Source organism: Schistocerca serialis, chromosome 8 (assembly GCF_023864345.2).
Source record: "Schistocerca serialis cubense isolate TAMUIC-IGC-003099 chromosome 8, iqSchSeri2.2, whole genome shotgun sequence".
Lineage (NCBI taxonomy): Eukaryota > Metazoa > Arthropoda > Insecta > Orthoptera > Acrididae > Schistocerca > Schistocerca serialis.
Window position 1 is genome coordinate 296,180,721 of NC_064645.1, and position 18,242 is coordinate 296,198,962.

The 18,242-nt window shown below is 41.2% G+C and overlaps 1 protein-coding gene across 1 annotated transcript in view; it reads left to right on the top strand.

Moving 5' to 3' along the window:
• The window catches only part of LOC126416144 (NACHT domain- and WD repeat-containing protein 1), a 613,147-nt gene that overhangs the window by 400,164 nt on the left and 194,741 nt on the right, over positions 1–18,242 (top strand). The window contains exon 6 of the mRNA XM_050083692.1: positions 17,858–18,025. Coding sequence (XP_049939649.1) covers positions 17,858–18,025 — 168 coding nt within the window. The remainder of the gene's footprint in view (positions 1–17,857; positions 18,026–18,242) is intronic.

Below are 18,242 nucleotides of genomic sequence, written 5' to 3' on the forward strand. Positions count from 1 at the left end.
GCCATTAAAATTGCTACACCACAAAGATGACGTGCTACAGACGCGAAGCTTAACCGGCGGGAAGAAGATGGTGTGATATGTAAATGATTAGCTTTTCAGAGAATTCACACAAGGTTGGCGCCGGTCGCGACACCTACAACGTGCTGACATAAGGAACGTTTCCAACCGATTTCTCATACACAAACAGCAGTTGACCGGCGTGGCCTGGTGAAACGTTGTTGTGATGCCTCGTGTAAAGAGGAGAAATGCGTACCATCACGTTTCCTACTTTGACAAAGATCAGATTGTAGACTATCGCGATTGCGGTTTATCGTATCGCGACATTGCTGCTCGCGTAGGTCGAGATCCAATGACTGTTAGCAGAATATGGAATCGGTGGGTTCAGGAGGATAATACGGAACGCCGTGCTGGATCCCAACGGCCTCGTATCACTAGCAGTCGAGATGACAGGCATCTTATCCGCATGGCTGTAACGGATCGTGCAGACACGTCTCGATTCCTGAGTCAACAGATGGGGACGTTTGCAAGACAACAACCATTTGCACGAACAATTCGACGACGTTTGCAGCAGCATGGACTATCAGCTCGGAGACCATGGCTGCGGTTACGCTTAACGCTGCATCACAGACAGGAGCGCCCGCGATGGTGTACTCACCGACGAACCTGGGTGCACGAATGGCAAAACGTAATTTGTTCGGATGAATCCAGGTTATGTTTACAGCATCATGATGGTCGCATCCGCGTTTGGCGACATCGCAGTGAACGCACATTGGAAGCGTGTATTCGTCATCGCCATACAGGCGTATCACCCGGCGTGATTGTATGGGGTGCCCTTGGTTACACGTCTCGGTCACCTCTTGTTCGCATTGACGGCCCTTTGAACAGTGGACGTTATATTTCAGATGTGTTACGACCCGTGGCTCTACCCTTCATTCGATCCCTGCGAAACCCTACATTTCAGCAGGATAATCCACGACCGTATGTTGGAGGTCCTGTACGGGCCTTTCTGGATACAGAAAATGTTCGACTGCTGCCCTGGCCAGCACATTGAAAACGTCTGGTCAATGGTGGCCGAGCAACTGGCTCGTCACTATATGCCAGTCACTACTCTTGATGAACTGTGGTATCGTGTTGAAGCTGCATGGACAGGTGTACCTGTACACGCCATCCAAGCTCTGTTTGACTCAATGCCCAGGCGTATCAAGGCAGTTATTACGGCCAGAGGACGTTGAACTGGGTACTGATTTCTCTGGATCTATGTGCCCAAATTGCGTGAAAACGTAATCACATGTCAGTTCTAGTATAATATATTTGTCCAATGAATACACGTTTATCATCCGCATTTCTTCTTGGTGTAGCAATTTTAATGGCCAGTAGTGTAACTCAACAGTAAATGTGTTAATATCATGTAAAGCATGGTATATACAATTTCTTTGCCGTATCTTCAGATTTGTGGATTGGTGCATTTTGTAAATAGTGTGCGTTTTTCATGAACATCCCTGTTCAAAGGTCTCAGTCTGGGAACAGAGGGAGAGATCGTCAGCATAAATGAAAATTGTTGTATTATTTGGCAGAGGTCAACTGTTGGTAGAAGTATTAAATAACAGAGCCAAAACACACTACCATTATGGTGTAGAACGCAAGATAAGCTGCAGGTCTCGCTATAGCCGGCAAGGGTAAGCCTGTGTTCAAACGTCGGAGGAAGACGGGGGCATACCTTGTGAAGCACTGTGATGTGCTGTACAAAACAGGCTTTGAGTTGAGGTCATTTAGCGTTACTTATTAAATCCGCGTCGCACATCAGACACTGGGTGCCGCTTTGTGTGGTGCAAACGACACCCCATTACCTCTGTCACAGGAAGTAGTGTTAGTAGTAACGCAACGGGTCGTTATGGACAACAAATTTCGTTAAACTTGTGACAGCAGCTGTTAACGTAGATCTGTGTCATGAGTCTCAGACATGTCAAGATGAGAAACACTTGCCAAATACCTCTTTAAGTTGTTGTAGATTAGAGGTAATAGGTTCTTCCGGAGCAGTGCCGTATCAAAGAGCACCTTTCTCAAAGTAAAAGGAAAATTCTTGAAGAGAGTACAATGTAGACCTAAATGGATCGTCAGAGATGAATAGAGCTTTATTACGATAAGATCTAAAGGAAACTGGAGCGTTAAAGAGAAGCAGTAATGGGTTCCGTGTAAGAATCAACATTGCGCAGAAACTACTGAACAGATCGACTTTTTAAATATTTGGCTCGAGTTACTTGAAAAAAAAAAACATACAGCGTGGGATTAAAATATATCAAATAAGCTAAATACGGTGGATGTTTTTTTCTACAAATTACAATTGTACCAGTCACAAGCAGCAGGCACCCGTACTGCTTCATAGCTTCTCACAAAACAAATTATAATTTTCTAGGGACTGATTACTCCGTTAATATTTTATTTTGATTCATACCACACACTATATCAACCGGTGCCTTTGTTTTAATAAAAACAGTATATCATCATAAAGAGGGAACTCTTACAGGTACCCGTCGTCTACGTTATATTATTAGCTTGTACAGGTAACTTGCGATGAGTGTTGAATATTTGATGAAAGCATTTTTATAGCCATCAGTTGTACACATTCAATTTCATTCTTTACCGGTTTCGGTTTTACAGAGATCGTCACTGAAAGGCAGGCAGTGCATCAGATGGATCAAAAAAGCAAGTTTCTCACATAAGACTCATTACCATACCACGTGAAGAATACTAAGTAACCAACGAAAGGATAACGTTCTACGAATCTGGGTGTGCCACGTCAGAAGTTTGAACGTGGTAGAGAAGCTAAAAGATCTGGAAAAAGAAATGCTGAGGCTCAATCTTCTACAAAAAGCGTTTGACAATATCAAATGATGCAAGATTGAAATTCTCAGAAAAATAGGGGCATTTTTTAGGGATCGACAGGTGATATACAATACGTACAAGAGCCAAGGGGGTACAATGAGAGTGGAAGATCAGGAACGAAGTGCTAGGATTAAAAATGGTAATTCTTCCAGTCTATATGTGGCATAACAACAAACCAGTGCTTAACAGTATTGGTTAAAAACAGTCTTGGTTGCAATTTTAGTTTTTATATTTTTCAACGACGCATTTTGCCTTATTTAGGCATCTTCAGGTTATCTTAATTTGGCATTTCTTAAGTATTTCTTAAGAATCCTTTAGTCAGTGTAGCCAAAGGGCATCGTCGAAGGCGATGTTGGCCTGATATATTCGACGATGCCCTTTGGCTACACTGACTAAAGGATTGTTAAGAAATACCAAATTAAGATAACCTCAAGATGCCTAAATAAGGCGAAACGCGTCGTTGAAAAACAAAAAAAACTAAAATTGCAACCAAGACTGTTTTTAACCAATACTATTAAAAATGCTGTAAGACAGGGATATAGTCTTTCGCCCCTACTATTCAATCTATATATCGAAGAAATAATGAGGGACATAAAAGAAAGATTCGAGAGTGAAACTAAAATTCAAGGTGAAAGGATATCAGTGATAAGATACGGTGATGACATTGCTATCCTCAGTGAAAGTGTAGAAGAATCACAGGATCTGCTGAATGGAATAAACAGCCTACTGAGCGCAGAATATGGACTGCGAGTAAATCGAAGAAAGCTGAAAGTAATAATAAATAGCAGAAACTAGGACAGCGAGAAACTGACACTCTGGACTGGTGATCACGAAGTAGGTGAACTTAAGGAAGTCTGCTATCTAGGAAACAAAATAACACATGACGGACACAGCAAAGAAGACGTAAAAAGCAGACTAGCAGTGGCAAAAAGGGAATTCCTGGCTAAGACAAGTCTACTAATATCAGACATACGCCTTTATTTGAGGAATAAATTTCGAAGAATGTACGTTTGGATCACAGCATTGGATGGTAGTGAAACATGGACCGTGGGAAAACCGAAACAAAAGAGAATCGAAGCACTTGAGATGCGGTGCTAAAGAAAAATGTTGAAAATTAGTTGGACTGATAGTGTGTTCTCACCTGTAGGTTATGAACGAAGTATCGCTTTGTTAAAAAGAAGTCTACAGGTACCACATGTTGTACGGTGGACAATATTTTGATTGCACAAGAGGTGGGATTCTTTCTGCACGTAGGTCAGATTGCATAGTGCTAGGCTGGAAATTTAGATTGCTGAAGGTGTATTGACCTTGCATTTTATATTGGACAACATAACCGTCCAGATAAGATAGACTTACAGAGTCAGGCTGGTATCCCACCGCTGTCTGGGGCGTCTCCAACCACGTCTTTGCTGGTCACTGGGGCTCAGTTCGAAACGAGACTCATGACTGAAGACATTTCTACTCCAGTCAATGAGATTCGATGCCAAAGATGAGTCTGGAGACGCACCGAATAGCGGTAGAACACCAACTTCACTCTCGCCCGCCATACTGACTGACAACCAGGAGTGACGCTCTGGGATGCCATTTCATTTCATAGCAGGACCCTTTTGGCTGTCATCCTCAGCACCCTTACAGCGCAACAGTACATCGGCTATACGCCCCGTTTTGCTGTCATTTATGACAAGCCATTCTGGGCCTAAACTTCAGCAAGGTAATACCCCCGCTACCGGCGAGAGTTTCTACAGCTTGTCTTCATTCTTGCCAAAACCCTAACCTTGGACGGGAAGATCGTCTGATGTCTCCCCTATTGAGAAAGTTTGTATCATTGTGGGCAGGGCACTCCAGCCATCCCTGGATTTTGACGCTCTAGCGCGCCTAATGGACAGAATTTGGCACGATATCTCTCAGGAGTACATCCAACAACTATGTCAATCGACGCCAAGCAGAATAACTGCTTGCATTAGGGACAGAGGTGGACCAACAAGTTACTGACTTGCTCAATTTGTGTAGCTCATTCTCTTGAATAAGTCATCCAGTTTTTGTGCAGTTGTAATGCTTTGTTTCTGCACGCACGTCACATCTACCGATTCGGATAAATCCTTTGTGGTACGTCCTTTTTTTCCTCTATAGTATATATTCACATGTTAAAATTAAAAGGTTACCAAAGACTCAATAAACATTTTAAATAGCGCTGAAGGCTCCAGGAGATACATTAGAATTTCTGTAATACAAGCCATCTGATATACCTCAGTCTTAGCGACAGGTGTGATGGCGCAAAGGTCCACAATGTAATGTAATGTGCCAAGTGCTCTATTTCTCACAAGCCAGAGAGAGCTCAGTACAAGATGAATCACATGTGGTCAATGGTGTGACTCCCAAGTGATGCTGACAGATCTGCCCCTACATGCCTGTACAGTATTTCATTAAGCGTACCGTAACTAATAGCATCTCGCAGATCATATTCAATATGCAGTTCTAAAACAAGCACTGTCACTCAAGAAGATGTGTTTTCGTTTTTACCTTTTTGTTGTTGTTGTTGTGGTCTTCAGTCCTGAGACTGGTTTGATGCAGCTCTCCATGCTACTCTATCCTGTGCAAGCTTCTTCATCTCCCAGTACCTACTGCAGCCTACATCCTTCTGAATCTGCTTCGTGTATTCATCTCTTGGTCTCCCTCTACGATTTTTACCCTCCACGCTGCCCTCAAATACTAAATTGGTGATCCCTTGATGCTTCAGAACATGTCCTACCAACCGATCCCTTCTTCTAGTCAAGTTGTGCCACAAACTTGTCTCCAATCCTATTCAATACCTCCTCATTAGTTATGTGATCTACCCATATAATCTTCAGCATTCTTCTGTAGCACCACATTTCGAAAGCTTTTAATCTCTTCTTGTCTAAATTATTTATCGTCCATGTTTCACACCATACAAATATTTTCAGAAATGACTTCCTGATACTTAAATCTATACTTGATGTTAACAAATTTCTCTTCTTCAGAAGCGCTTCCCTTGCCATTGCCAGTCTACATTTTATATCCTCTCTACTTCGACCATCATCATTTATTTTGCTCCCCAAATAACAAAACTCCTTTACTACTTTAAGTGTCTCATTTCCTAATCTAATTCCCTCAGCATCACCCGACTTAATTCGACTGCATTCCATTATCCTCGTTTTGCTTTTTACCCTTCGTATAATACGCACTAGGCCATAAAGGAAAACCAAAAGAAATACCTTTTAACTCCGAAAATGAAAACCTTCAACGTTTGTCAGTCAACCCCTTCTTCGCATGGCGTCTTCCTCAAAACCTCACGGCGAGGACGAAAATAGCTGATACCTTGTGATGTCAGTCGGCGATGGAAATCAGAGAAATCAGGTTGCTGTCAGCGGATGTCCTACCGAAATTTCCATTTCCGCTCTCTGCCCCGATTCCTCTCGCCCTCCATCGCAGTCGTCTACTTCACAACAGCGTTAGTAAAGCTTCGCAGCTACGTTTCAGTACGCCTATTGCACAATGAAGCGTGATCTACCCGTTTGTGGAGTTTTAGCTGAGGGATGCGGTTTGAAAGTGTTTTAAGTACAATTTTGGTATTACGAGTTCTTAAAAAAGGCGGTTGACACCTGATAATGATGATTATATAATGTGCTTAAAGCCTAAGTATGTGTGTGTACGTTTCGTTCACTCAATGTCGAGCTTTGAAAATTTCCTACATCTGTTGCATAGTTTCTATCTAAATTATTTTGAAAAAAGACATATTGAGTGTTGTGAATTAACTTTATCAACTGTTAGCCATGCGACATCCTTGGTCTAAAATTTCTGTCCATTAATTGCAGATGAGGTCAGCTGTACATTGTTTTCGAGTGTAACACTGCCGTCTTGTTGCAATGCAATGTCATTTGCATTAGATGCTGATTCACTATTTTCGTGATCACTACCGTTAGTACTAATTTCCTCATTGACACTTGATTTCACTTTTACTGTCAATAAAATGTACACACTGTAATTGAATTACTGAAATATAACAGAAACTCAGTAGTTGTAGAAAATTTCAGTCGTGATATACGTTCCCGACTAGATGGTTTCTAATTATTGTCGCTGTTACGCATATGAGTGTTTACTATCGCAATGAAAAATCACTTTTACCATAAATACTCTTGCTAGAAAAAAGATTTCGATCGGGATAAGGATCTGGATGCTGTGGCGAAAAAGCTTTTGCGTACTATGATCAAAGAAATATTCTTGATATTACCTGTGGTTGGCGTACTTCTTTCTACATTCCGTAATGTTCAATTTCTTCACATTCTCCTTTTCTCATTGTATCCTCATTGTTCAATATGAGGAGCAACGACAAAATACAAGTCGTTTTTCAACAATCACTGTTACAATTACTTTACTTTGTACTTACGATCCGAAGATTGTGGTATCTGATCTCTGTTCGGTCACCAGTGCATTTTATTCTATTTTTTACTACTGGCTGGAGAATGAATTAGAGCTTTTGAATTGGAAATGTTTCCCGACATTTAACTGCCGAAGCATAAATGGAAGTTAATGAAGTGCTTTTACGGCCGGCTGCCGAACAGACGCCATCAAACATATCTGGAATAAACTTTCTAGGAAATTTCATAGTAAATGTTCTTAGCTATATTTTCTTCTCAGTGGAAAGCTTTACCTCTTATTTCTGCTGCGACGGTCGTCTCGAATACAGCCGCCGCAGAAGTTAGTAATTGCTGATCCTGTCGCCAAATGAAAGAAACACGTATTTCTATGCGGTGAGATGAACTGTTTGCCAAATAGACAGGCACTGCAATTCACTTCGTGGTATTTATATTAAGCCAGAATCCAATATTATTTTCAAAAGTGTTACAATGGGAAGACCGATGAAATGTTTGCGTCCTTTCTTGATCAAGACACATCTCAGACTCCTCTCTTTTGGTCGACGAAAAAAAAGTGACATTCACATCTCTATCATTCATCCATCAACATCTCTGGTGCAACGCATTGCTTCCTTTTTTATCGCATGTATACTCTTTGGAAACATCTAGCGAGAGCCATTACGGATATTCGGAAAAAAAACGTCTGAACTGATATGAAACAATTAATTAATGAATGCGAACACATCGGAAGTTTACTTAATCTACAGAAGAAAATTAATGCCATTTTTACAGGTCAGGTGAGAAAGAATAAGGGGAAACAAGGGTGAATATAAAGGGACACCTGCTTTGTCTTAGGTACCAACAATCAAACGTTTCTTAGAAAGTGACTGTCTGTCAAAGTTTTCATGCTGCTTCATCAGTTCATGTGCTGCATTAAACCAAGTTTCGAATGTTTGCGCTTCATGTTCAAATCCAGTAGTGTTTATTTTGTCACTGAAGTATGTAACGGCAATATTTTCCGCAAGATCGAGAAATGCTATGGGATTACTGACAAAAGACATAAACGTTTCGAATCTTATTAAACGAAGACTTTATCAGCATTAATCTTATGTAGCCTTATATAATTAACATCAATTGAAAATGAAAGACGTATAAATTCTAGTACTTCATTGTTTGCTTTCATTTTTTACTTTACACTTCAAGAAAACTGATGCAGTCTCTAGGGTGATATGTCATAAAATATTCAAAGCATAAAAATTCAGAACTCGTGTGAGGGCACATACACCACAGTCAGATTTTTAGTGTGAATATCATTAACATAAACAACCTCGTTAACGTTGCTGAATACTTCGTACTCTAGCGATAATTTCGCGGCAAATCAAGCGTATCAAAGCATTTTCTCGAAAGCTGGAGCCTGCGACTGATTACGGATGCAGGCGTGTATTTCATTAATTACATCGCTTTTACTTATGATTTACGTTTTTTGAACGGTGAAAAAAAAAGGTGGATTATATTCGTCCATTACAGAAGTGCCCTAGGCAATGCAATTAGTAGGAATTGCAGGCAGCGAAGGCGAATGGAAGCAGGCGAAACTGAAGAAATGGAAAAAGAAATCATCTTGAGAAGGATTGACTACGGATATAGAAAAGTCAGAACACTCCTCGGTGAAATTAAAAGCAGGGGTGGTGACTAAGAGTGAAATGGGAATTCCACTGTTAAACGCAGAAGGATGAGCAGATAAATGGAAAGAGTACAGTGAAGGCGTTCGACAGTGTGAAACAGTGCAAAGTATTCGAAGTTCTGAGGAATATAGGAGCAAACGACGGAGAAATAAGAGTGACAGGAATGATATAAAATTAGGTTTGCCAGATTAAATTGACAAAATTACCATATATTGTCAGACGAAAGAATTTTGTGAGCTTAGCAATCATTAAAAATTATATTTATTATTGCTAGTTTAAGCTTTCAAAAAAATTTTGTTGCCTTTAATTATTGTGGGAAAGATCGTTCCACGTTGCAACTTCAAATTACAACGAATTCATAATAACTCTGCTTTCACCATACGGTCACTCGGTTTGTTTCTAGTGTTAGACCACGAATGATTCACGAGACTGAAGACACTTTCCGTAGAGGCTTTGCTGTATGGCACCCCCATTCTTCTTTTGACAATTTTTCAACTCAGTAAATAATTTGGTGCTATGAAATGAATTCTAAAAATACCAAATCAATCGTACTTCGATACTGAACACCGAACATGGGTTTGGAATACCGAACAGTTCGGTAAAAAACCGAACACCTGGCCACACTGTTTGCATGTACAAGAATCAAGACGGATCAATGAAATTGGAAGACCAAGAACGAAGTGGTCAGATTAAAAGGGGTGTAAGACAGGGATACAGTCTTTCGCCCCTGTTGTTCAATATATAGATCGAAAAAGCAATAAGAGAAACAAAAGAAAGTTTCAAGAATGGAATTAAAATTCGTGGTGAAAGGATATTAATGATAAGTTTCGTGAAAGTGAAAAAGAATGCAGGATCTGTTGAATGGTGTGAACAGTCTAATGAGTACAGAATATGGATTGAGAGTAAACGGGACATAAACTACTGAGAAGTTAAAAATGGGAACAATGAGAAACTTAACTTCAAACTTGGTGGTGAGGAAGTAGATTAAGTTAAGGAGTTCTGCTGACTTGAAATCAAAATAATCCTTGACGGACGGAGACAGCACGATTTAAAATGCAGACTTGCACTGGCATAAAACCACATTCCTGGCTGAGAGAAGTCTACTGGTATCAAACATAAGCCTTAATTTAAGGAAGAAATCCCTGAAAGTACAAGACTGGAGCACGGCTTTGTATGGTAATGCGAGATGGACTGTGGAAAATCCGGAGCAGAAGAGAGTCGAAGCGTTTGTGATGTGGTTCTACAGAAGAACGTTGAAACCCAGTTGGACTGATAAGATAAGGAATGGGGAAGTTCCTTGCAGAATCGGCAAAAACAGGAATATGTGGAAAACACTGACAAGAAGAAGAGACAGAATGATAAGACATGCGCTAAGGCATCAGAGATTAACTCCGTGGTTCTAAAGGGAGCTGTAGAGGGTAGAAAATGCAGAGGAAAGTGCTACTCTGAAAAGAAGAGGTTGGCGCAGGAGAGAAATTGCAGCGGAGCGCATTTAATCTGCGCGAAGACTGAGGATTCAAAATGAATGGAAAGGTCATTTAGGCTCAGTCGTAGATATAACAGGCGGCACACTTCTGTTTATTGGTAGGATACTGAAAAAACCGCAGTCATACTATAAAGGACTTTTGCTCCATAATACTCGTACGATCAATCCTAAAAAATGCTCGTGTGTGTGGACCCCTCAGTAAATAGGCGTAACAGGGCGTACTGAACGTACAAAAAGAAGGACTACACGAATGGTCACAGATTTGTGTGACCTACATGAGAGCGTGTCGGAAATGCTGGAAAACGTGAGCTAGCAGCCGCATATTCGCCCGCTATATCGCGAAAGTCTGCTTCAAAAGTTTCAGGTATCGGTGTTAAGTGAGGAATGCAGGAGTTTACTGCAGCCCTCTACGTATCGTTCCCGCAGGGACAGCGGCGACACTGTTAGACTAATTACAGGAAGCACAGAAGCATTTGAAATGTAAATGGAACGGCGAGAAACATTCATACGTGTTACAATAAGAATGCTCTGAAATACAGTTCCCAGTTTGCAGAGTATGCACGAGGATGTAGATGTAGACGGTGTTGTATTGTATTTTTAATAGGCGTAGTTTTCTGCTTTTGGCTGTAGAAGTTTTTATTCCGTTATTGTAGTGCGTAAATGAGACTGTTCTATTTTAACCTTCACGTGGATAGCATACGTTTAGGCGTTATATTACTCATGTCAGTAATCACAGCTGTTGTCTCAATTGCCACAAAGTGGAACAATCGTAAAAGGGTTCTATTAATCTTAACTTCCGTGTATTTCTGGGCAGTGACATGTTATCAAGTATTTATGTTTCACAATGGCTCCCGCGCCCGGGTTCCCGGGTTCGATTCCCGGCGGGGTCAGGGATTTATTCTGCCTCGTGATGACTGGGTGTTGTGTGATGTCCTGAGGTTAGTTAGGTTTAAGTAGTTGTAAGTTCTAGAGGACTGATGACCATCGGTGTTAAGTCCCATAGTGCTCAGAGCCATTTTTTCACAATGGCGTAACGTCGATATTGCAATAGCAAAATAAAAACATGTACACCGAGGCGTGATACCCTACTAAGATCAAACCTCCATCGGCGCATCAACCTTAATAATTTTTGACAATTTGCGTAATTTTGAACCTAGGCCTGCCAAATTTGATAAATTATTAATCTGGTACTTAGCTAGTATTATGTTGGCTTCGTTGCCTTCTTCACGGTATGACTGTTGTATTGAGTTTTTGCTGTGCAAAGAAGTGTGGAACTTCCCAGAATCGTAACAATTTAACGAATTACTTTAACTACTAAATAACAGAAATTCATTAACTTTAGCTTCTGTACTTTTAAACACTCAGACCAACCGTTCACAATAATCATTCAACTTTGAAGGTAATATCATTTCTATCTACTCACAAGAGCTACAAAATTGCAACTATTCCCTACGACTGCACACACACACACCTCTAACTTTATATCGTCTGTTCCCGCCAGGCGCGTCAGTTCAGAGATTAAAAGTGGAGACAAAGCCTCTAACCATTTACGCTGCTGGCAACTAAAGTATTTAAATTGACTTCACACATATTTTTTACGTAAATTACGAAATTTAATGAAAAGATTGTTGTAAATAAATTTGCAAAATTTACTTAGGTTTATATCTTGATAACTAACTTAGAAATTATTCTATTCATATCGAATAAAAGCAGAATTCACAAAAAGTATCGTTTAAATAGAAATCGAGTTACATAAAATTATTATTTGTAAATCGAGTGATCGATATCCGAGGGTTCCTAATATAAGTTGGACCTGACGATATCGCAACATTTAAAAACAGAAAGTCGTGTTCTTTAAACAATTCATACAGGCTGCAGACCACATTACAAAAAATTAATGTAATGCGACTGGCTGCAGTTTAAGTTGAAAAGCATGACACAGAAAGTCAACGTGTTCACTTTTCCTACTTTCACAACTCAATAAAACCGGTTTAATGCAATTTATATCCTGACTTATGTATCTGGTTCTTGATGTAGGTGTAAGTTGCTCATTACATAAGACGTAACGGGAAAGAGGGGGACGCCTTTGTTGGTGTTGGACGTGTGCCCTTTCTGCAGTACACTGGATCTTCAAATTAAATTTAGGGTTAGATTAAAACAGAATTGTATATATAAACGTATTTCGTTGTAATAATATTGTTTGTTGAGACGAGATACTGGCAGAAGTAAAGCTGTGAGAACGGGGCGTGAGTCGTGCTTGGGTAGCTCAGTTGGTAGAGCACTTGCCCGCGAAAGGCAAAGGTCGCGAGTTCGAGTCTCGGTCCGGCACATAGTTTTAATCTTCCAAGAAGTTTAATATTGTTTGTTACATATTTCTGAATAATATTTGGCGTTTTGCCTGTTTGCATTAGTCAGTCATATTTATCTACATCGAGAGATGCCGTTGTTGTCGGCCATGATGCGACTGAATTCCAAAACTGCATCTTGTCCTGAGGGATATAGACAAAAGATTTCTTGCTATCATCCATTTCGCTTTTGTTTATAGGTGGTACAGGTATGTAGGCTTTCTTTGAAGGGAGTGTCAAAGCTTGTACAGCTTTTCTCAGCCTGCAACTGTCCATCATCATGTCAGCAATATCCGTGTGGCACGTAACATTACGCGGATTTGCAGTTGAAAAGGTCACCTCATGGTATTTTGAAACAACGAGAACGCTTTTCAGGTGTCTAGGATCGACTATACCATACGAATTAACCCTCAGGCAGTTTCCTTTATACAGTGCGCTCTAAAATCCCCCTTACAAACTTGTAGAACTTGTAGATGGGGCCGGCCGAAGTGGCCGTGCGGTTAAAGACGCTGCAGTCTGGAACCGCAAGACCGCTACGGTCGCAGGTTCGAATCCTGCCTCGGGCATGGATGTTTGTGATGTCCTTAGGTTAGTTAGGTTTAACTAGTTCTAAGTTCTAGGGGACTAATAACCTCAGCAGTTGAGTCCCATAGTGCTCAGAGCCATTTGAACCATTTTGTAGATGGGATTGAATAGACAGCGTTTTCAATCGGAACCCATGTCCGCAAACGAACCGTTTCCGTGCTACATCTGTTTGAAAACATGTTTGCTAGGTAGGTATGCAACAGGGTAGTCACGGTGGAGGGTGCTTACGTCGGATCAGCTGATATCATTTGAAGTCTGCCCTACCTATCCGACCTGGTTCGAGCCTTATTCACTCGTGTGTGGCGGTTAGAGCAACATGGTTGAGTACACGTCTGCAAAATACACCAACACGATCCTACTGTATGACATAGTTCACGACAGTGGAAGAGCTGTTCGTCGCTTTTATCAAAATCGTTACGCAGAACGTCTGGCTCCATAGCATACCCTTTCCGCCAGAATTACGGAAAGGGTACCTTCCCCGTCGCTGGAGTGACTGTGGTACTCCAAGGGGACACTGCAAACCCAAATCGGGAGAGACCTTACTGCATCATATTGAAGGGAACCCGTCAACGAGTACTTCGGTCCGGTTTCTTTAGTTATTAATGAGTAGTATTGAAAAACTACTGATGTACTCTGTCACGTCTAATAAATTATTTGTTACCAACGTGTTTTCAAATGGATGCAGCACGGTAACGGACGTGGGATCCAATTCAAAATATTGTCTACTCAGTCCCTCTGCAAAGTCATAAAAAGTTTGTAATGGGACTTTTAGAGCACCCTGTAGAAATGGAGGGCAAAATATTGTCTACTCAGTCCCTCTACAAAGTCATAAAAAGTTTGTAATGCGACTTTTAGAGCACCCTGTAGAAATGGAGGGCAAAATATTGTCTACTCAGTCCCTCTACAAAGTCATAAAAAGTAATCGATGAAAAATCCACCTTCATCTGAACAACGGAAAACTTATCATATTTTGACGAATGTTTTATGAGTTCAACAATGCCGTCCTTTGTAGAGTATCTTTCCTCCTTCCACCTAGTTTCCCACCTGCGGCAAACAGAAAACTGAAGGCGTTGCCAGGCACTTTCTGTCCTTTGAGCAGCTTTCCTGTTTGCAGTAAACAGTGCATTGAACCGCTTGGATCATAATCGAGAGAAAACGGAAATTTATAAATTTCGGACTAGTAGCCTTTTTATAGTAAGCGATTCACCTGATTAATCTGCCCTACAAGGCCGTTATAGAGCTGGCCGCAAAATTTCCGCCTCTACCGAGATTTTTTTTATTATTTATTTATTAAAATTACAGAGTGATACACCACCTTGGTAACCGCAGTGGTTCGTTTGCTACTACAAACAAGCAATTTTCAGAATTTTAGTACGTTTGTTGTTTTTTGTATAATTCAATTGTTAATTAAAAAAGAGAAACAAAACAAAAAAACACAAGATGCATGAAGTACAATTGGAAAAATTACTATATTCTTAAGAAAGGAATGATACACGAACGGAAAGATTCAGATAGCTAAAGAGGTTCTTTTACCTAGCTATTTCAAGTGGAAGGGCTTCGATCTGTCTGGCTGAATTAGCATATTCTATTCTTCTATAGCTACTACTATATGCATGTGTGCTGTGATAGTAACTTACGAGATTTTTGCTTAAGGTATGACAGTATCATTTGTTACTACAATTGCTTCCTCCACTTAACCACGCCGTAAGCGGGAGAGAAGCCTTGGGAGATAACTTCAAGCTTCGTCTCCCCGAATGGCGCTTCTTATCTATGTTGTTTAGTTGTGTTTGTGTATTTACGTCTTATTATAGTGCGTATGTACGTTTATGCACAACTTCATAAAGTTCAAATGTTTTACAGTTTGCATCTTATACATTTCACAAATTACGCGTTTACATGTTTGAAAATAATGATCTGAAGAACTAAATACTTGTTTTGCTTGTCAAAAAAATAGTTCAAATGGCTCTGAGCACTATGGGAATTAACTGCTGTGATCATCAGTCCCCTAGAACTTGTAACTACTTAAACCTAACAAACGTAAGGACATCACACACATCCATGCCCGAGGCAGGATTCGAACCTGCGACCATAGCGGTCGCGAGGTTCCAGACTGTAGCGCCTAGAACCGCTCGGCCACTCCGGCCTGCTTTTGCTTGTCCAAACAGGAAAATCCGTTGCTTTTTTTCTGTTACTAACTTATTTCTAAATTCCATGTTTGTATTACTTGTAGTATTGTTGCAGTCGTGTGATTTGCTACTGTATCGTATATGTATCTAGTGATATTGGAGTGTTCGTGTCATCACTTGTTTCTATATATCCATCTGTTTCCATATCAGTGTTTGAATCTCTGTTATTCCATACATCATATTGTGGTGTAGGGAGTGTTTCGGGGCGTGATCTTGTATATGGTCGTTGCTGGTTGTAAGTCTTGTGTAGCGCTCCTGACATTTCGTCGCTGATGCCGTTAAGCATGCTCCAGTTATCTAGGTCTCTTAAAGCTTGCCCTGTGTCTTCGATTTCTGACGTCGGCCTTACATTTTAGTGTTAGGTGTTCGTCGGATCCATATTGCTCACATTCACACATATCACTTTGGCTAAGGCCAAAGCGGTGCAAGTGTGTGGGGTAAGGGCCACGGCCCGTCAGGAAGTGTGCCGTACCGCGACTTGGGTCAACGTGTCTGAGCCTCGACCGTTCCCGGATGTTCGGGAAGAAGGAGGAAACCCGAGAGGTTTCCCATGCTTTTTGCCATTGAGGCGTAGCGCCTTTGCATCGCTCCTGTCACTTGTTAAGACGATATCGTTATAGGCATGAGTCATCGACAGATGTCACCAGCTGACATGGACCTGAGTTACAGAGCTGCCCTTAGTTGTACTAGTAGGCGGCAGAGGTCAGCAGCTGATGAACAATGCTAGCAGTCGTAGTCAAAACAATGTTACAATGTTGTGTTTGATTAATATTTAATGTAATTAATATTTAATTAGCCGTGTGAGTATTGTATGCGTGAAGAAGAACAGAAGTAAATGAAAATTGTTTTGTTTATTCACGAAGTACCAGTTAAACTATACAGGAGATTTACTATAATTAAATGTGGAGTCAGTTTATGGTACTAATAAATCGTGAGTAGAACACATATTAATCGGGACTCGCACACGCATAGTGAACATTCGCGCGCCGGAGATCATCGCCATCAGTGTCTCGTGTGTGTGCTTCGTTTTGTGTTTCGAGTTCTTTCGCAGTTACAACTCCACTGTTCACATGTGCCGTCGCCGTTCTCCGTGTTCTGTGCGCCGTGTCAACAACTGTTAGTGTTTTTATCGTCCAGCGTGAACGGCTTCATGTTTATTGTTTTTTGTCTCTACCTTTTTTGCCCGCCATTTTCATTGTCTTGTCTATGTCGCCTCTTTGTCATATGATTGTACCACTTAAGGCTGAAGAGCGGCGTACTATGCTGCTGACAGCCCGCCTGTATGAGGTGCTAAAATTACAATAAAGAAAAAAAAACATATTAATCGGTAATTTCAGAAGGAGTAATTTTATATTTGATACTTTTCTAAATTTATTTATTTAGCAATTGCCACGGAAAGAAATGTTTTACTATGATTGGTCATTAAAGTAAAGCGCGGGTTAGCGCGGGATAACACTGCAACCTGATTTGCTGTTTGTGATATCAGCCAATCAGAAAAATGCAGACTCGCGCCAATTTATGCTGGGAACAAAGCCTTTGGTGTCATCTAGGAAGTCAGGGATGAGGGTTCGAACTAGTGACATATCATTGAAAGCAGCTCCGACGAAAGTACTGTGAAATCGCGGAAATATGCTAATTACGAGTTCGCGAAGTAGTACAAAGTGTATAGTGGAACGGTATAGTGGAAGTCGTGTGGAATTTCGGACGGAATATCAAAATTATTGCTTTTGACTGTTAGTTAAAACCGCGTGGCGTGTTGTGCTGTCTAAGACTGGAACAGGTGTTACGTGTAGAGCAGAGGGCACAACATTTGAGCGAGCATTTTCATAACTAAACGATCTAGTCAACTCTATTAACTTCGGTAACGGGTGTAAATACCATAAACTGGCTGCGTGTGTGATTGTGGTGTGCGTGGGAGCTTTGCATTGTGTAGACACTTAGTACGGACTTGGCAGTATTAACTGTGATCTTTATCGTAAAAATACACCTGAAAATTTACATTGCCAAGTTAAAACTTTTATTTCAGTACTAGCCACATCCCGTTTACCGGATAATTCCATGTATGTTGCGACCTGCAGTAGACAGTAGTGGTCTAGTATTTTCTACTACAGCTTTTAGCTAGACAAATGAACATTACTGGACACTGGCAGGGCGGTAAAAAGTAACGTGCCGCGCCGCACCATGTCTCAGATTTCCAAAGATTTAACTGGTGTTTATCTGTAATATGGTCCCCCGTGATGTCACATACCTTATCCAGTCTTCCCCATTCTACCGAGTGCGCCCAGGGTGACTGGAGGACCGATGTCCCGTGTTGCAGACTGCTGCGTGGAGAAGGGCGCGCTGCACAACAAGGTGTACCCGGCGGTGCGCGCGCGCTGTCGACAGCGCGGCTATGAACTGCACGTGGTCGACCTGCACTGGAGGACGGCGCTGGAGAAGCAGCAGGACCACGAGTTCCCAGAGCTCTGTCTGGGCGAGCTGGCACGTGAGTACAGCCAACAGGCACACACTTCCTCCCCACATTGTGTCTCGCTTAGCACTCGGTTAGGCGCAGCCCTGATATACAGGGTGTTCCAAAAGGGTACGGCCAAACTTTCAGGAAACATTCCTCACACACAAATAAAGAAAAGATGTTATGTGAACATGTGTCCGGAAACGCTTAATTTCCATGTTAGAGCTCATTTCAGTTTCGTCAGTATGTA